Genomic DNA, 15,571 nt, shown 5'->3' with positions numbered 1-15,571 from the left:
GTTGAATGGAATCGTACCGAGCAGGTTGACTCCTTAGCCGACCCCATACGGCGTAGGACGCTCAACAGGTCCCGTGGGTCGTCGTGGTCATGGGCCAGTTTACGTTCCGCAACGCGGCGCTCTGGCGGAAATTGGAGTTTCATTGCGCTACCTTCCGTTTCACTTCCGATAGGGTCGCAACGCTGATGACCAGCGATCGGGACAAGCTTCCGTGAACCATGACCTCATGATATCCGCCTCCCCCTCTCCCCCGCGATACACACACACATCGCGAAGTCGTAATCGTCGGTAACCATTCTGCGTCACGCATCACTTCCACGACAGCGGCAAGGGTGAGGGCCCTTGATAGCGGGAGAATCCTCGGTTCCAGTAAGGTACCAGCGGCTCACGAATGTTGACATCATCATTGGGGTGTGAGTGACTCTCCACCCCCACCCCTCTCTCTATCTGTGTCTATATGTCCCCCGCTTAATGGCGGAAGCACGGTACGATAGTTGGGCGTTTAACGTTTCTTGTGAAGCGTAGCAGGGCGTGCACCTCAACCCGGACACCGGAACTAGAGCTCGCGTTCAATTTGAATTTCACCATCACGGAATGATGCTCACTTTCGACTAGGCGTCGGAATGGACGGAGTGAGGTCGGATACTCGACCGGCTACTCCTGGGCCCGAGCGCCAGACATCGTCGTCGTCGTCGTGAGAGAACATTATGCCCACGACAAATGAGTTTTCCGCCGCCACGCCTTGTAGAGCGAATTGTAATTTTCAAGATTTGATCGTCTCTGTCCGCAACCCAACCATCCATCATACGCAGCGAAAACGGGATGTCATTAGATTGAATGTCGTCCACCACCGGGACCGGGAAGACCACCAGGACCTCTTGCTCTGGCACTTCTCCTGTTTGAAGCGCTCTTCAGTGGTATGCGGTGCGTGCGGTAGATTTATGAATATTGTACCGAAAGACGTACCCGTCGGCATCGGTGGCATATCAGTACCGAGGAATGTGCAGGCAGACGACATTCCAGCATTCCAACGATGAAGGTATGATACCCACTCCCAGAAGGAGAAGGTCTCACTACTCTGGCCATTGTTCGTTGAGCTAATTCGCGAAAGTTCGCGCTTTTGGGCGAGGTTTTACCAGTTGCCACTTGAGTGATATGCTCAGCAGTAGTAGCGTTTGCCATCGTGTTCTTTGGTGGCCTTGGACATTTTACGGGACTGAAATGAACTTTGCATTAGTTTCCTTTCCGCTTTACATAACTGTAGCAAGACTGTCTGATCTGGTGCTCAGCTTTTATCAAGTAAGAATTGTAGATTGCACGATTAAGCTGCCACTGTACAATAGCAACTGTCACTTACAGGAAAGCAGATCCTGACGTGCCTGCTTAGATTGGCTTAGCGCCAACTGTTATTTTCAATTTGGAACTGTTTGACTAACGGTCTTTAAATAACCTAATTTTGAGAAACGGTCATATAACGCAACCAATTGACTACAAAATCGTCTGGGTTTGAAATATCAGAGTAAAATATCGAATGAAATCTAATAGTTTTAGCAGTTCTTAGTTCGATAAAGTTCCATCATTTTGACGCATATCGTTAGGTTACGTTACGGCAATGATTTCGGGCTATCGCAAAGAAACCTGAATCGTATCCCGGCTCGATCGATTGTCGGAAAACAACTAAGGCCGGGACGCTTGAGAACCACTTGAGCTGGAAATGGTTTGTATACCGTTCAGGTGGCAGCAGTATCGGCTCAATCCCACCAGCATAGGACCACCTTCTTGCCAGTCTAATCCGCTTACACGGCGTTTGTTACTAGGAAGCAAACAGAATTTAAAGTATCTCGACCACCACTCGGCTGTAGCTCGTTGGACAAAGTTTTCACCAGCCCTTAGCACCAGCGTTACCGCGTAATTCGATCTTCCCGTACGAATGCTGCCTGCCGGCTGTGAAGTTGTTGTTGTAGGACTTCCGTAAAAGGCTGTGGCTTCACGGCATATCGATTTGTAAAGAAAGTTGCGACACTGTCACTGAAATAGTTTCATCGGATAGGAATATGCTCCACAGAGAGGGCGTTAAACTATGTTACTCACCCGTCCCCACTCGCTTTGTGTGTGTTAGTGTCTAGTGGAATTCCTGTTTTCTGCATGAACACATAATTACACAGAATTAGAAGCAGTTTTTTTTTGTCGTTTCAAAAGCGACGGGAGCGAACTGCTCAGTGAAGCATATTAATTAGCCCTGGGGCACACACACACCCCGAAGGCACACGCTGTCCCCTGTTGTCCACAAACACAGACCCCAGCGCTCTCGTTGACCGTAGTTCCGCTTGCTGTTCTCGGTGGCCAGCGCGGCGATTTGGGCGATCTCGCCATGAATGAGGATCCCTTGTTCTGTTCTCCTGGCCCTGTGCGCCCATTCCAGCACGTTCCGTTCCTGGTCGAGGCGTTTATTTATGCTGCGATATGTTTATGCGGGCACCCCCGCCGGTACGTGTGTGTGTGTGTACGTGTGTGTGAGCCGCATATAAATATTATTTCCCGTTCTTTTCTCCTTTTTTACAATTTTGTTTTGTTCGCTCGCCATGCTTATGCTTTGATTTCGCCCGGCCCCGGGCGGACAGACTAGAACGCCGAACGAGAACGGGTGCGAATGCGCTGTTCCCCACGCCCCCTCGCTCTCCCACCCACACACGTGATGGTCATGTGGTTTCGATAAACTGTGAAGGAACTGCTGCTGCTGCTGCTGCTGCTGTTTGTGTCAGCGCTTTCGTTTCCCGGGTCCCCCCCTATCTCGTTGGTTTCTCTCTCGTTCTGGTCGTTTGGAGCCTTCGTCCGAGGGTCCGCCGTGTTGGTCCGGTTGGTTTGTGGTACTCGTTACGTGGGGATTCAATTTATTCCGCCCGAAGTTTCGATCGCGATTGGACGCAATCAATTGGAAGTGTTGGCTGCAGCAGGCAGGATTCTAGTTTCGTGCGACATTAGTTCAGTGATAGAGGCCCGCGGAAAAGCAAGTAATTCCATCGACAGTTGCTTAGCGCAAATGCGGAATGTCCTGGTAGGCAGGCAGGCCCCTTGGCAGGCGGCTTGGTCGCAACACAGCGGAGTGTGAACAGTGAAAATGAATGAAAAATTAGTGAGGAAAATTGGTGAATGAAATGAATTGACATCGCGTGCGACAATGTTGGACGTCACAAAAAGGGGGCCAAACCACTGCCAACACTGCTATCGCGTTATTCCCATCGGACGATAAGAGCATATGTGTGAGTGTGCTGTGGCCTGATTTGTTGAACTTTGGCAGTAACACTTCTGGCCGATGGTTGCTGCTGCCGGTGTTGAACACCGGTGTGTATGCCAGGCCAGACCATTGGTTGGTGTTTCGTGAGGGCTTCTGCTATCCTCTCTTTTCCCCTGGCGGCTTCAGCACCTTGGTTTAAGGACGACCGCATCAGTACGTTGCGGTGCTTGGAGCACATAAAAACCGCAAGGTCAAACAATGGACACACTCCCCAGAGGTTAATTTGAACTCATTTTTTACTACTTCCGCTAATGCCCAGGTTTTTTTGGGGGTGAAGGAGGGAGGCTCTCCTCTTGCTGTTTGTGTGAAGGCGCCCCCGCCAGCGACTCGGTGCGAAGGTGTTTGGTTTTACTTATTAATTCGTTGCTTTAGCGTCTGCCGCGAGGCGAGGGGTTTGAAAAATAAAAGAGATTAAAGCAAAGCATCATCTAAAGTATATTTTTATGTTTCGAGCGTAAGTGGTGGCGTCTCCTCTGTTGTTCCAAGTAATGCCACGTGGCGAGCGAGCAGAGGAAAGTGGGAGTGGTGGTTAATCTAATCTACGACACCTTGCAGGGCGTTGAAGTCGGCAGTTGAAGCTGCAAGCAATAGCAGCAGTGTGTTCGGTTTAGTCGTGATAAAGTCGCGTCGCGTGGATAATGCTGCAGTTAAGGTCCTCGAATGTGATTGTCGATGTGGCGCAGAGTAAGGATACCGGTGCGTCGTCGTCGTCGCTGCTGTTGTGCGGACAATATATTATCACCAATCGAGGTAATCACTCTAAAGCTATTCAATCCGAAAAGCCCCCTCCGACCGAAATTGGAGATCTTCGGGTAGACAGAGTATGTCGTTTAGGCAACTTTTCTTATTGCCTCCTCAAGCCTCAAGCCTAATGTGAACGTTACGCGGATAATGTGTGCAAGGATTTGGCTTGTTTTTCACATATTCGGCGACCGGCGCTAGACGTCTTTCGTTCGAGATGCTACCATTAGAAAGAAACATTGACCGTGAAGAGGGCCAAGTTTGTCCTTTCGTGGACGGATGGAGCGCCATGACGAACACATGTAAAACGATTACTCTCTTGCGACAGCGAGACGCTTGGGTGAGAGGGAAATTGTTTTCTGTTCCCTCGAGGACGAGTCGACGCCAGGACGATACTTTCGCCCTCATCGTTATCGACGGAGAGGACCTATGGCATCCCCAAGCGCGGGAGGTGCGGTGTCCAATTGAGCCAGATGTCGATCGGCTGTTAATATTTTGTGCGCACTAGGCCTTGCCAGCCGACGCCCTTTACCATCGGACGAATTCAAGGACGACGCACAGAGATGAAGACAGAATTTTCCCGAGAAAATTGTTTTCGCTTGAGAAAGCAGAACAAGAAGAAGTGAAGGAAGAAGATAGCAGCACGAAAGATACATAGGGAGAGCATGTTGGATAAAGTTTTTCGATATGCCAAACCCACGTATTCATTAGTCACACCACATCGGGATTGGTGGCTGGTACAGCGACTGTCGTCATCACGCAAACATGTGGGCCGTGCTGTGGTCGATCGGCAATCAGATGGAAGGGCCCGGCTTCTGTGCCCAATTTACAGCCACTATCACTATCATCACCCCATGCACTGCGATGCGGAGTATGCAATCGAGGGAAGGCGGGAGTTTGGGGTTTGGAGCAAAGCAGTGTTTATGGGTGATCAAAGATGTTTATTGCCTGTTCTCGATGGAATGGTTGTGGTTGCTGTAGGGACTTTGGAAGGCAAATTGCTTCGAAGTTAATGCCGCCTGTGTGTTCTGGGAATTCTGCAATCTGCTCTGCTTACGATGGAGGATGGTTGGAAGGTTAAAACGATCCGGACCAACACCGGGGTGTTCAGATGTGCAGATGTTTTACAATGGGCCATACTAATTAACGTCTCAAGAGGATTGTTTTTGGTGTTTTTGCCAAGATATTTTTGCAAAAGTTCATTGGTCTGCGGAGAATTACATTATTCGTGTTCTGCACAAAAGACTCTAGAACACAGCATTAAAACATAAAAACACATAAATCGTAGCCAGCGAGGGAGAGAGATGGATGTGAATTTAAAAATACTTCTTCGCTTTTCATTCCACATCTCACTTACCCTTTACTGATCCCTTGAACACCTCACGAAGCTCGGGAACAGCACAGCGAATTGACTTTAACAATTCCTGGAACTTGCCAACCACTGGCCTGCACTGGTAATACGAGAAGAAAAAGAGTGCAACGAACTGGGCAACGAACTGGGCAATGAAAGAACACGGGACGAACCAGCGTTCTGTGAATGCTCTCCTGGAAAAGTTGTTCTAGGAAAATGGAACCATCTCGAGCCACTTTTACTGCTTCTCCTCAGCCTCAGTGATGGATGGTCACAGTTTTGCGACGACACCTGGGCTCCAGTGGGGTGAATCGTGGGGCCTTTTCATTATTTTTTAATTGTGAGAACTTCCACGGTAGTCACACAACACAATGGTTGTGGCAGTGGCATTGCCCACCGGCACCATTGGGAGCTGTATGTTCTTCGGTGAACAGTAATCTTGACCTCGGCGTGGATCCGTTCTGCGGTTGCTTGGATAGATTTATACGAATCTTCACCCTCGGTATAGATTTCCTCTTTTGCTATTAACAAGACACCAAGAATCGCGTGAACGGCGTGGCGTAAATTTGTTTCTCGTTCTTCTCGGTTGGGTTCGGTTCGTTCGATTTATGGTGACGTGAGACGTGCGAAGGATAGGAGAGAAGGTAAGAACGAGCTCTAATGAAGATCGTTCAAATGCTGCACGAGGACATTAGTGAGAGCCTGCTGGTGAGGGAGGAGGAGGAGGAGGAGGAGGAGAATGGGCGGCTAGTCTGTTTGGTAATGAAACGGTAGTTCAGCGACCGGAACCGGTGCGCTGTCTTCATCATTTTCTGGATGGTCACTCGAGAGAGCGCCAACCAACGTCATGATGATGGTGGAATGGCTTAGAATGGTTTTGCGAGAAAATTATAACCATCCACGCTCGAGTGGCGTTTTCCCAGGGAACATAATAAAAGAATCCGCTACTGCTGCTGCTCCCCCGTAGCTTTGTTTGTGCTTCGTGATCCGGTTGTTCGGTTGTGCTGTCATGGTTTGCTGCTGCTTCTGGACGTCTTATCGCAAACATAAACCGCCGTGTACCGTGTGCCATCAAAGCAAGCTGTGGGATGTTCGGGAGCTGCTCTGCTTCGAGCCCTTTTCATTCTCAGTCTAGCAGAAGGGTGCTTTGATCGGGAAAGGATTTTAATGAAATATCAATAACAATGCTCAGGTTTCGGAGCTGTGGATCCTTTGATCGCTGGAACCTTCGCTTTGTGGGACGATCCCAGCGCAAAACCTGATCGGATTGCCCGAGTATTGAATTGCGTTCGAGAACGGTAAATATGTTTAGCAAAATTTGATTCGACTTTATTGGTGATTTTATGGTAAACGCTTTGCGATATATGTAGCTCTACGTATAATTAATAGCCATCAGTGTCCTGACAACCGTGGGATGTGTTTGAACAATTTAAACGTTTTCAAATCTCACCACCTTACCACCTTTCTCATGGAAATTACGTGATTGCAAATGCTTGCTATGTCAGCGATGCTCCTGCGCTCTGGTGCCCGGAAGCAGAAATCGAATACTGAACGCCACTCCGACTGGTCCGGCGACTTTTCAATTAATTTAGAATCTATACCTTATCTCTGTGCCACACAATTTACGCTCGGCGCTGCATTGCAATGCATCGTGCTGCAGTTGGAAACAAATAGGAAAAAGGACAAGTTGGGTTGGGCGACTAAAATTCACGACAATGCATGGGCAGGATGGTGCGCTCGGTGTCAGCAGCGTTGGGTGGTCCGGGTGTGTGCCAACTTCCGAACAAAGAAACCCCCCCTTCCAGAGCCTCCGGGCCCCCTTTTCACTTAGCTCAACACCTCCATCGAGCAGTGCGCCAAGTACAATTGTAACGCTTTGAAATGAAATCCGCCTGTCGGATGTTCCCTTTCGAGGGTCGGCCCTCCATTGCATGCCGGTTGCACTTCCCAACCATGAATGCATCTTCTGTTGTCCTTTTGGGATTGTGTTGGTGCACCTGACTATCGCACCAACATGTTTGCATCTCTATCGCTTGTGACGCACATGGAAACTCTGTTCGTTTAGTTCACAGTGGCTGCGTGAAGTGAACTTAAAGTGCATGTCCTGGCATCAGTTTTGCAACAATGTCTGCTCAAGGCTTCCATTTGTTTCTGGAACTCGAAGCGATTGACGTTTGTTTGGATTTGGAATAGAAAAAGGAACACTTTCTACGAAGGAATACTCTCTACAATTTTTGGGAATGTTTAATCAATAAATGTTGATCGATGCCACTTCAATATCAACTTAGCACCTGTTGGCTCGAGGGAGAGTTAATTTTGGACTTGATTCTTTGATTTGACAGCATAAACCACAAGCGATATTATTGGGCAGATGATTAAAGTTCGCTCGAAGCGATCGATAGTCTGCGTTCCCAACTTGATCATTGCCGTTTGGTGACGCTATAATCCGACAATAGCCTTTGAGCCTCCCAGCCACGACACAACCTCGATGACTTATCCAGAATCGGTTTCGCAGTTTTTCCTGTCACCTTCGAACGCTTCTTCGCTGAGGTGCTTCCGTTCTCGTTCGTGACAAGAATTGGGTCGAAGTGACCAAGTGATAACAATAGCTGTCGTCTGGCACCGGCGTGTAGCGTGGGACATGCGGTTCCCAAAACCTCTCAGTGGGAATCGTTTTACGCTGGCAATTGCTACACATTTCACGCCAACAACTGCGTGATACGCATAAATGTGGTGGCGAGTGGTGACGGTGCGTGACGAGAATGCTCTCACCGCCAAAGCACAGCTTTCACGTTGCCCAAATGCATGGCAAAGGTGTCGATCGTGCCTAAGTTTAGCAAACCTGTAACGTAACATCATCATTTGGGAACCGCGATCAGCTAGGGTACGTTAAACTTCTGTGCTCTTAATCTGGCCATTTATAAGCCTCGTCTTTGCTTCGTCTATCGTTAGGATTTCGGTTCAGTAACTGATGAGCTTTGTTTCCAAAATCGATATCCAACATACATTTTGGAAACAAATTTGTGAGAAAACCAACGGCACAACATATTACCAAACATCTTGTTTGGCAAAACCACAACATTGTGTCGGTATTTGTTTGAAAAAGTCGTTAATCAGGCGGTCAGCACATGGTGGAAGCGCTCCCTACAACCCTGCGTGGTATGCACACAGACCGATGAACAGAATATACAAGTGTTACTTCAGTCTGCACGATGTGGTGTGGCCGACAAACACCGGGGATGAGAGCAGACATGTGTCTCGGTGTCTGGCGTGATAGCCACAACCCGGATAAAAACTTCCGGACGTAATGTGCTTTCCGGAGAGTGTTTCGACCAAACTCTGCCCATCGCAGCTTGACTCAAGCAGCACTTATTATGCCCCGTGAAAAGAGCGTACTAAAAAGGGCAAAACAAAATGGTGGGCTCTTGAAAAGCTTCCGATGGGCGCAAACATTTTCCTACGTTAGACCCTTGAACGTGCCTCGGTTGTTTCCGCTGCGATTTGAATCTGGTTTTTTGCTGCTCGTATCACCTAACGTTGCGCTTCCGTTTTGCTGGCGTTACATAGAATTCTATGTTCACCATCCCTGATGCTGCTCGCCTCGCAACATCATTTCCAAAATAAGGCCGCTTTCGTTCTTTAAAGAAAAATATATGTAAAATGTATGGAGATGAGATGTCTTTTGAAAGTAAAATCAATTACTATTCATTAGAGCTCTAGGGTAGAATTGAGGAGCGAAAAAGCAACATAAGCAAACCATTCTACTCTGCATCTGGATCTTGAGAACTCTGTAAAAGACCTCGTGAACTAACGTGCACATATTTATTCATAAATATTTGACATAAATATAATACCGAGCGATGATATGTTAATACTGAGAAGACACTAAACCGATAGTAAAATTATTGCAAGAATTTCTACCGACAAATATAGTGCTTTTCCCAGCGCATAACTTCAATTTCACTTCATCGTTTCAGAGTGTGACTCCCAGTGCTCGGACGATATTTCACCAATGCTGGAGGCACCGCTCCCACCTCATGCTGCCCTGCCGATAGCGTTGGTACCGCTGGCAAAGGCGTCACCGGAACGAAGAGTCACGGCGAAGGAAATTATCGCCGGCGAGGAACGGCCTAAATTCCTCACCATCAAACAGGTGCAGGACTCCAGCGCACAAGGTAAGCACAGACAGCACAGACGAATGAGTTCTCTTCGATTTCACCTTCCGTTAGCGTTTGCGTTCGATACTTTGCGGTTGTCGAGTTTCGGTTTGCGTTTTTCGATTGCCAAAAAAAAAAAACGAATATTAGCCCATTCGTTCGTGAATGCTTTATTGCGTTAAAGGATATTTTTGGTTCTTTTTGCTTGTAACTTTACTTTTTCCTTTACTCTTCCACCGTTCACTTTTCACTAACACATGTTTCAAAGGTAGCGATCGTGGAAAATGTAAAGTATTGTCTCTAAACTCACCATTCATTTCACACAAACACACATGGAAGCGAAAATAAGCTTAACATTCATACAACACTGTCACGCACCGGAGAGAAGAAGCGTCTCGAACGATATCGTCCGTCTGTCCGTCCATCCATACCATCGCCATCCTCACTGCAATCACCGGTATCACCGGCATTCGGATATGCAAAGTCAATTCAATCTAACACCATCTCAATCCTGGCACTCTACCAGCCGAACATTGCCGGAATCTCATCATGGGGCGCGCGTGTGTGGCACTTCCATTTTTCACCCACTTTTCGCTAAACGCGAAGATACGCGCTACGTAAATCTCGACACAAAATGTTGCGAACCAAAAAGGAAACTGCACTAACGCAATTACTTGTCGCAATCTCATGAGCACCTCACATTCACACGGAATTGGTAAATGTTTTCTGCCTTTTTAGGCAGACCTTGGTAGAATTGGCAGCCAGTACCGCTCAGTAGATGATGTTGAGCTTGCAAATTATTCGACATTTTGCGAATCACCATTGGCGAATGCTATTACAAGAGGTTTAATTTACACATATTTATGTTAAAAAGTTCCTTTCGTGCATAAAATTGTACCACCAAATTCAGAGACATTCAATTTCATCGATTCATGTTTGTGGCATGGAGGATTGGTCCTCCGATGGAGACGCCAGGTTACGATGCGAGCGCATGTGTTATGTCACGGTAGTATGCAGCCGCGTTGCGATAGAATTATGTAATGGCATGGGATTCATTTGGAACGGAACCAACAGCGGTAGCTCATTGACATTCGTTCTGTTACATTCTAGACACCCTTTTGCAAGCCAGCCATTTTCGCTCAAACCGCTCCGTTCATATGCAGCCTGGTTTAAAACGCACGAGTACATCTTAGATTAGGTTTTTGATAATAAAATTCACTTGTGAAATCGATCATTTCATTCGTAGAAAATCTAACCAGAAACTGAACTGAATGGAAATAGTTTGCTTCTGATCTATATCGCGATCTGCCAGAGTAGCTGTAGTCATTCGATCTAATCTCCTTTCACTTGCGTAAGCACTCGGCAAGCAAATAAGACTCAAAAGGTCACGATCCGGCGCACCAAAGGACGCACGCCGCATCGAACTCTGCTGCTGCAACTGTGCAACCCAATGCCGCACCGTTTTTGCACCGTTTACTATCCCAAAAGTTTGTCCAAAAGTTTGATTTGCGCATTTTGTGGTTGATTTTTGTGATAAAAGCACGTTGATGAATGCGTCGTCGTGGTGGAAGAACGCTCCAGCAAGCCCTATCTTCACGGCCGATGACTAATGAATTGATTTTTTATTTCGAATTTTGCTCGACGAATCCCAAAAACCATCTGGCTCGCTGGCTGGCGTAAATATTAATTCTAAAATGCTTCGATTCCGGTACCGGATTGCGGTTCGTTCGGTTTTTTTTTGTGAAACAATCGCACACCGCCATTGGGCCGAAGATGGTGATGGTAAGGGAGAGGATGGTGGCGATGGTTCGACGGCGATGACGGCTGCAACAGCTGCGATACCTAACCCCCAGCGCTACATCGTGGAAACGATCACGATGACGACCGTCACTGAGCGGCGCATCGTGCAGAAAGGATCTGCCGCAACCGATCCGGTGCCACCTGCTTTGACCGGTGCCTCCTCTAGCTCGTCCTCCTCATCCACCACGATTCCAACTATCGTTCCAGCAGGCAACGAAGGTGGTTCAACGGCTGTCCCAGTGGCCGGCACTGGAGCGGGTTCCACTGTTCCCATGTCTTCCACCATCGCCCAGGACTATCGGCTACTGCAGCAACAACAGCAGCAGCAAAAACAACTTCGTGCAGGCCAGGTGAGTGCCGGGGCAGACGCAAACACTACCGCACAACAGCAGCAGCAGCAGCAGCAACTGAATGCGTCACCTGGAACGGGCCACTACGAATCGGGCAAACAGAAACCACTAAGCACGGCTCAGGCAATAAGCGGCATTCTGAAGGGAGGCAAACTGTGGAAGAATGAACAGCAACACCAACAGCACCACCAGCAACACCAGCAGCAGCAGCAACAGCAACAACCGCATCAGCAACAGTCCTCTTCCTCTTCGGTGCAGGTGAGTCCGGTGCGTCAAAATTGATGCAGAGCCGCAAGTGATCTAGTAATCCTTGGAGAAAATTCTTCCGGGGATTCTAGGGACTAGAGTGTCTAGATCGCTTGTCAGATAATTAGCCCTGAAACAGTACGGAAGTGGAGTTCATTCCCTAGTGTGTGTGTTTGTGAATTTATGTTCCCAAGAGGAACCTTTCCTGTGGGTAAGCGTCGAATTCACACTCGCAATTAGGTAGCACACAATTGCAGGCAATTGAGTTTTTTTTTTTGGTGAGAACGAGGAGAAGCACTTTTGGTGGATCGATTCAGGGCACGTCATGGCCTCCTTACCTTCTGTCGATCCGACCACGATTGCCAAAAAGTCAGGATACCTCTCGGGATGGTTGCTGCGATTCACTTGCGCAGAGCAGTGTTACGTGCCTTTCTGCACCCATAAGCCGCCTCACCAGTCCTGGCCTGGAAAGTGTCCTCAAAGGATTTACAACACCGGATACCGGGTGCTTCGTTCGTCCGTAGGGGATAGACCGGCAGGCAGGCTGGCAGGGAGTGTATTACCTTTTCTTTTTGCTCCTTTACTTTCCACCCAACGCGTGGCCTGCTTTTGGTGTGCATGTGTGTGTGTGTGTGTGTGTGTATGTGTAGAAAGTAATTTATAGCTCCCCATCGCGCCGGTCGGGGGTTGTCTCATCGGAACTCAAACTCACACTCGCCGCGGCTCCCCAGTGTCCCGGATGCTACGGTTAGCTGCCAAAAAGCCGACGAAGAGCGTACGGTACCGGTAATAAATCAAGTATTTTTGCTTGCACTCCCCCCCCCCCCCCCCAGTCGCCGGTTCAGTCGCCCGGTTTGCGTTCCCACCGGGGCGGATGTTTAGACCCCGAGATTGGCTTCTCGTGTTGGTGCGAAAACTCCCTTCGATGTCCGGAGCAGAACCGAGCCCCTGGTTCCTGCATTTTTCCGCTTTCCTCTTGTCTCGCTCTCCTTTTTGTCGGTTTGCGTGTGACGCATCGGAGTTCTTTCATAAATTTGCGATGGATCCCGTCCGGGACTCGTATGGAGGCCAATAGGAGGCATGCGTGTATGTGTCCGGGCAGAAGAAAGCAAAATGAATAATCGAAATGTTGGAAAAGGTTTTTAGTGAGCGCGAGAATCACCTTCGAAAGGAAACCGTTCTTCCCCCCCTCCCCCTGACGCTGAACCGCAATCGCAGGCCCGTCTACTTTGAGCTTCCCGACGGTTTTTTGTGCTGCTCATGGCTCCAGAATTAATGGTAGTTTGAGCCATGGCCTAAACCTATCCAATCGATGCAACACCGTCCCGCAAAAGGAGCTTTTATTCCAGCGATGCGTTGCGTAACCAATCGTTACGGTCACGGTCATTCACAGGCCTACTATGTTGCAAGGAAATGTTGAACGTCGAAGACGATTACTACAATCAAGCCACGGACATCGTCCTGCTTTCGCGTCCTAACATTGGTCATTAAAAACCCATCAGCCTTCAGGCTCCTCAACTAGTACTTTCTTCTAGATCTTTCGCTTTGAATAAATTAGCGGAAGATTCAAGCAGCATTGAATTGACTGCTGAATTTTAAAACCAAACATCTGCCATATGCACATAGTCACATTTTTACATAAATGGTCAAATCGATTGTATTTTTGCAGAAATTCTCTATAATTGAATTCAGCCCACATATCAGAATGATTCCAACACAAACACTTCAAATGGCTAGTATTAGTGCGATTCTCGTGGTTGAAAAAAAAACTCTTAGCGCTAAAATGATGATGCTGATGATGCTGTTTCCCATTACCGTGGCCACCTCCAGGGAACGAGCAGACGAAGGATGGTTCATGTAAATCCTTAATGTAATTTAATGGCTATAGCATTTTCCGTCCGGAAGCCCAGCCATTACCCAGAATTTTGCACAGTGAAGAAGCCAGTAAAAATACGAAAAAGCAGCAAGCAGGGAGTGAGTTCTTCGATTTGTATAGTGAGTACTTGTAGAGAGAGTACTTGCAAGTAGCAACAACAGTGTACCAGAGTGTTTATGCAAAAGTTTTGTCAACATGTTAATAGCAATCGTAGTAACGTGTGGCGCTTTACGAAAAGTTATTTCTTGGTACTCGTTCCATTCGGGTAGGCCAATTTGAGAGATCAGAAATAAAGTAAAAATCGCTCTCAACACAATATTATCGGGTCAATCGAGCATGTTTAAACATTGATTTCCAGTGAAGTGTTTTTCAGATACCTCGAAATACCCCGAAAAAAAACCACGGGACGAATAACAGCTGGTATTGGCTACAATCGATTTGTAAGCAAGATGGGAATTATTAACACACTATCGTACCGCGAAGCCCTAGTCGCGATCGTGTAGCGTGAAGAGGGACAGAAGAGTAAACAGAAAATAACGGCGGAAGAAATGGAAAGCTAGCGACGCCGATGTCGCGAGGAAGCAAAGGGATGATATGAGAGTAATATGAATTTTTTATCCCGTCAAATAGCGGTTTTATTAGCGTCCGGGAACGTGCTCAGACTGCAAATGTGCCAATATTTATTATGATGCTATCGATTTTTTATTTCACCTCACTCGTCCGCTTCCGATGCTCGCTTGGTCTGGCTTCCATTAAACGTCTGAGGCTGAGAAATACCGCTTGCGACCATCTAGTAGCTGATAAGTATCTAATGCGGTGTAAGCGATGGAGCCGAAACGATTGAAAACAGGTCCACCAAACCACTCTACTGTTCGCTTCGCCTCGAAAGCATCAGTAGTCTACTACTTCAGTTCTTTTGAGTACAAAACTGTAACGATAAGCAGCTTTTCAAATGCCGCTCACCGCTGGTCTCAGCAGTAAGCATCACAGCTCGTCGGATAATTTCTGATGATTTTCACTTTCACCTTTGCACCTCTGGAGCGGACGAGCAGCAGCACGGTTTATCACGAGAATCGATCTGCTGTCTTCTGGCGGTGGGCATATCGCGGGCGCTCTTGGTGCCACCTTGCAAATTGAGCCGCTGGTTGTAGAGTCTTGCGGTAGTATCGATTCCTGGAAAGTTCACGACACAGACTATTTCCGTTCGGAAGGGGGAAATGGCGAAGGATATTTTTAGTCTTCGCTTCTCGGTGATGAATATTGCATGGATTAGCCATGTGAGGGTGGGAGTGAAGTGAATTGTTTAAAAGGTTCACGGAGGCGTATTTTTAGCCAGAGATAGTGTGGGTTTTGTTTTAATTTCTGAATTCCATTTCAATTCCTGTCTTCACCTTCACAGAACGATGACTCAACGACGGTCACATCGGATGAGGAGACGAGTTCGAAGCGCTCGGTGCGATTCAACGAGGAGTCCACAATCCGAGAGGCGTGCTGTGATGGTGAGGTGCAGTCTGGGCTGGCCGAAGGTGAAATCGGCACTTGTCGGGCCATTAACTACATGTCCGATACGCTCAAACGACACTCGTCCGGTCTGTTCCACAATGCACTAAGACCCAACTCGGCCGTCCGTCAGCTGTTCCCTAGTAGCGCCATTCAGCCCTTGCTCACCACGGCCGGTCCCGGTACCGGTGTGACGCCAACCGCCGGTATTGTTACGATGGCCACCTCGAACACCCCATCGGCGACGACAACGAC

At 48.0% G+C, this 15,571-nt stretch overlaps 2 protein-coding genes across 2 annotated transcripts in view; one reads left to right on the top strand and one right to left on the bottom strand.

Moving 5' to 3' along the window:
* Positions 1-15,571, bottom strand: part of LOC125952192 (endoplasmic reticulum chaperone BiP) — a 231,265-nt gene that overhangs the window by 101,432 nt on the left and 114,262 nt on the right. The window lies entirely within an intron of this gene.
* The window catches only part of LOC125950557 (uncharacterized), a 42,304-nt gene that overhangs the window by 20,727 nt on the left and 6,006 nt on the right, over positions 1-15,571 (top strand). The window contains exons 4-6 of the mRNA XM_049678661.1: positions 9,365-9,562; positions 11,555-11,952; positions 15,216-15,571. The exon at positions 15,216-15,571 is cut by the window's right edge and continues 306 nt beyond it. Coding sequence (XP_049534618.1) covers positions 9,365-9,562; positions 11,555-11,952; positions 15,216-15,571 — 952 coding nt within the window. The remainder of the gene's footprint in view (positions 1-9,364; positions 9,563-11,554; positions 11,953-15,215) is intronic.

This window comes from Anopheles darlingi, chromosome 2 (genome assembly GCF_943734745.1).
Source record: "Anopheles darlingi chromosome 2, idAnoDarlMG_H_01, whole genome shotgun sequence".
In the NCBI taxonomy this organism is placed as follows: domain Eukaryota; kingdom Metazoa; phylum Arthropoda; class Insecta; order Diptera; family Culicidae; genus Anopheles; species Anopheles darlingi.
This window is presented reverse-complemented; position numbering and strand designations above follow the sequence as displayed.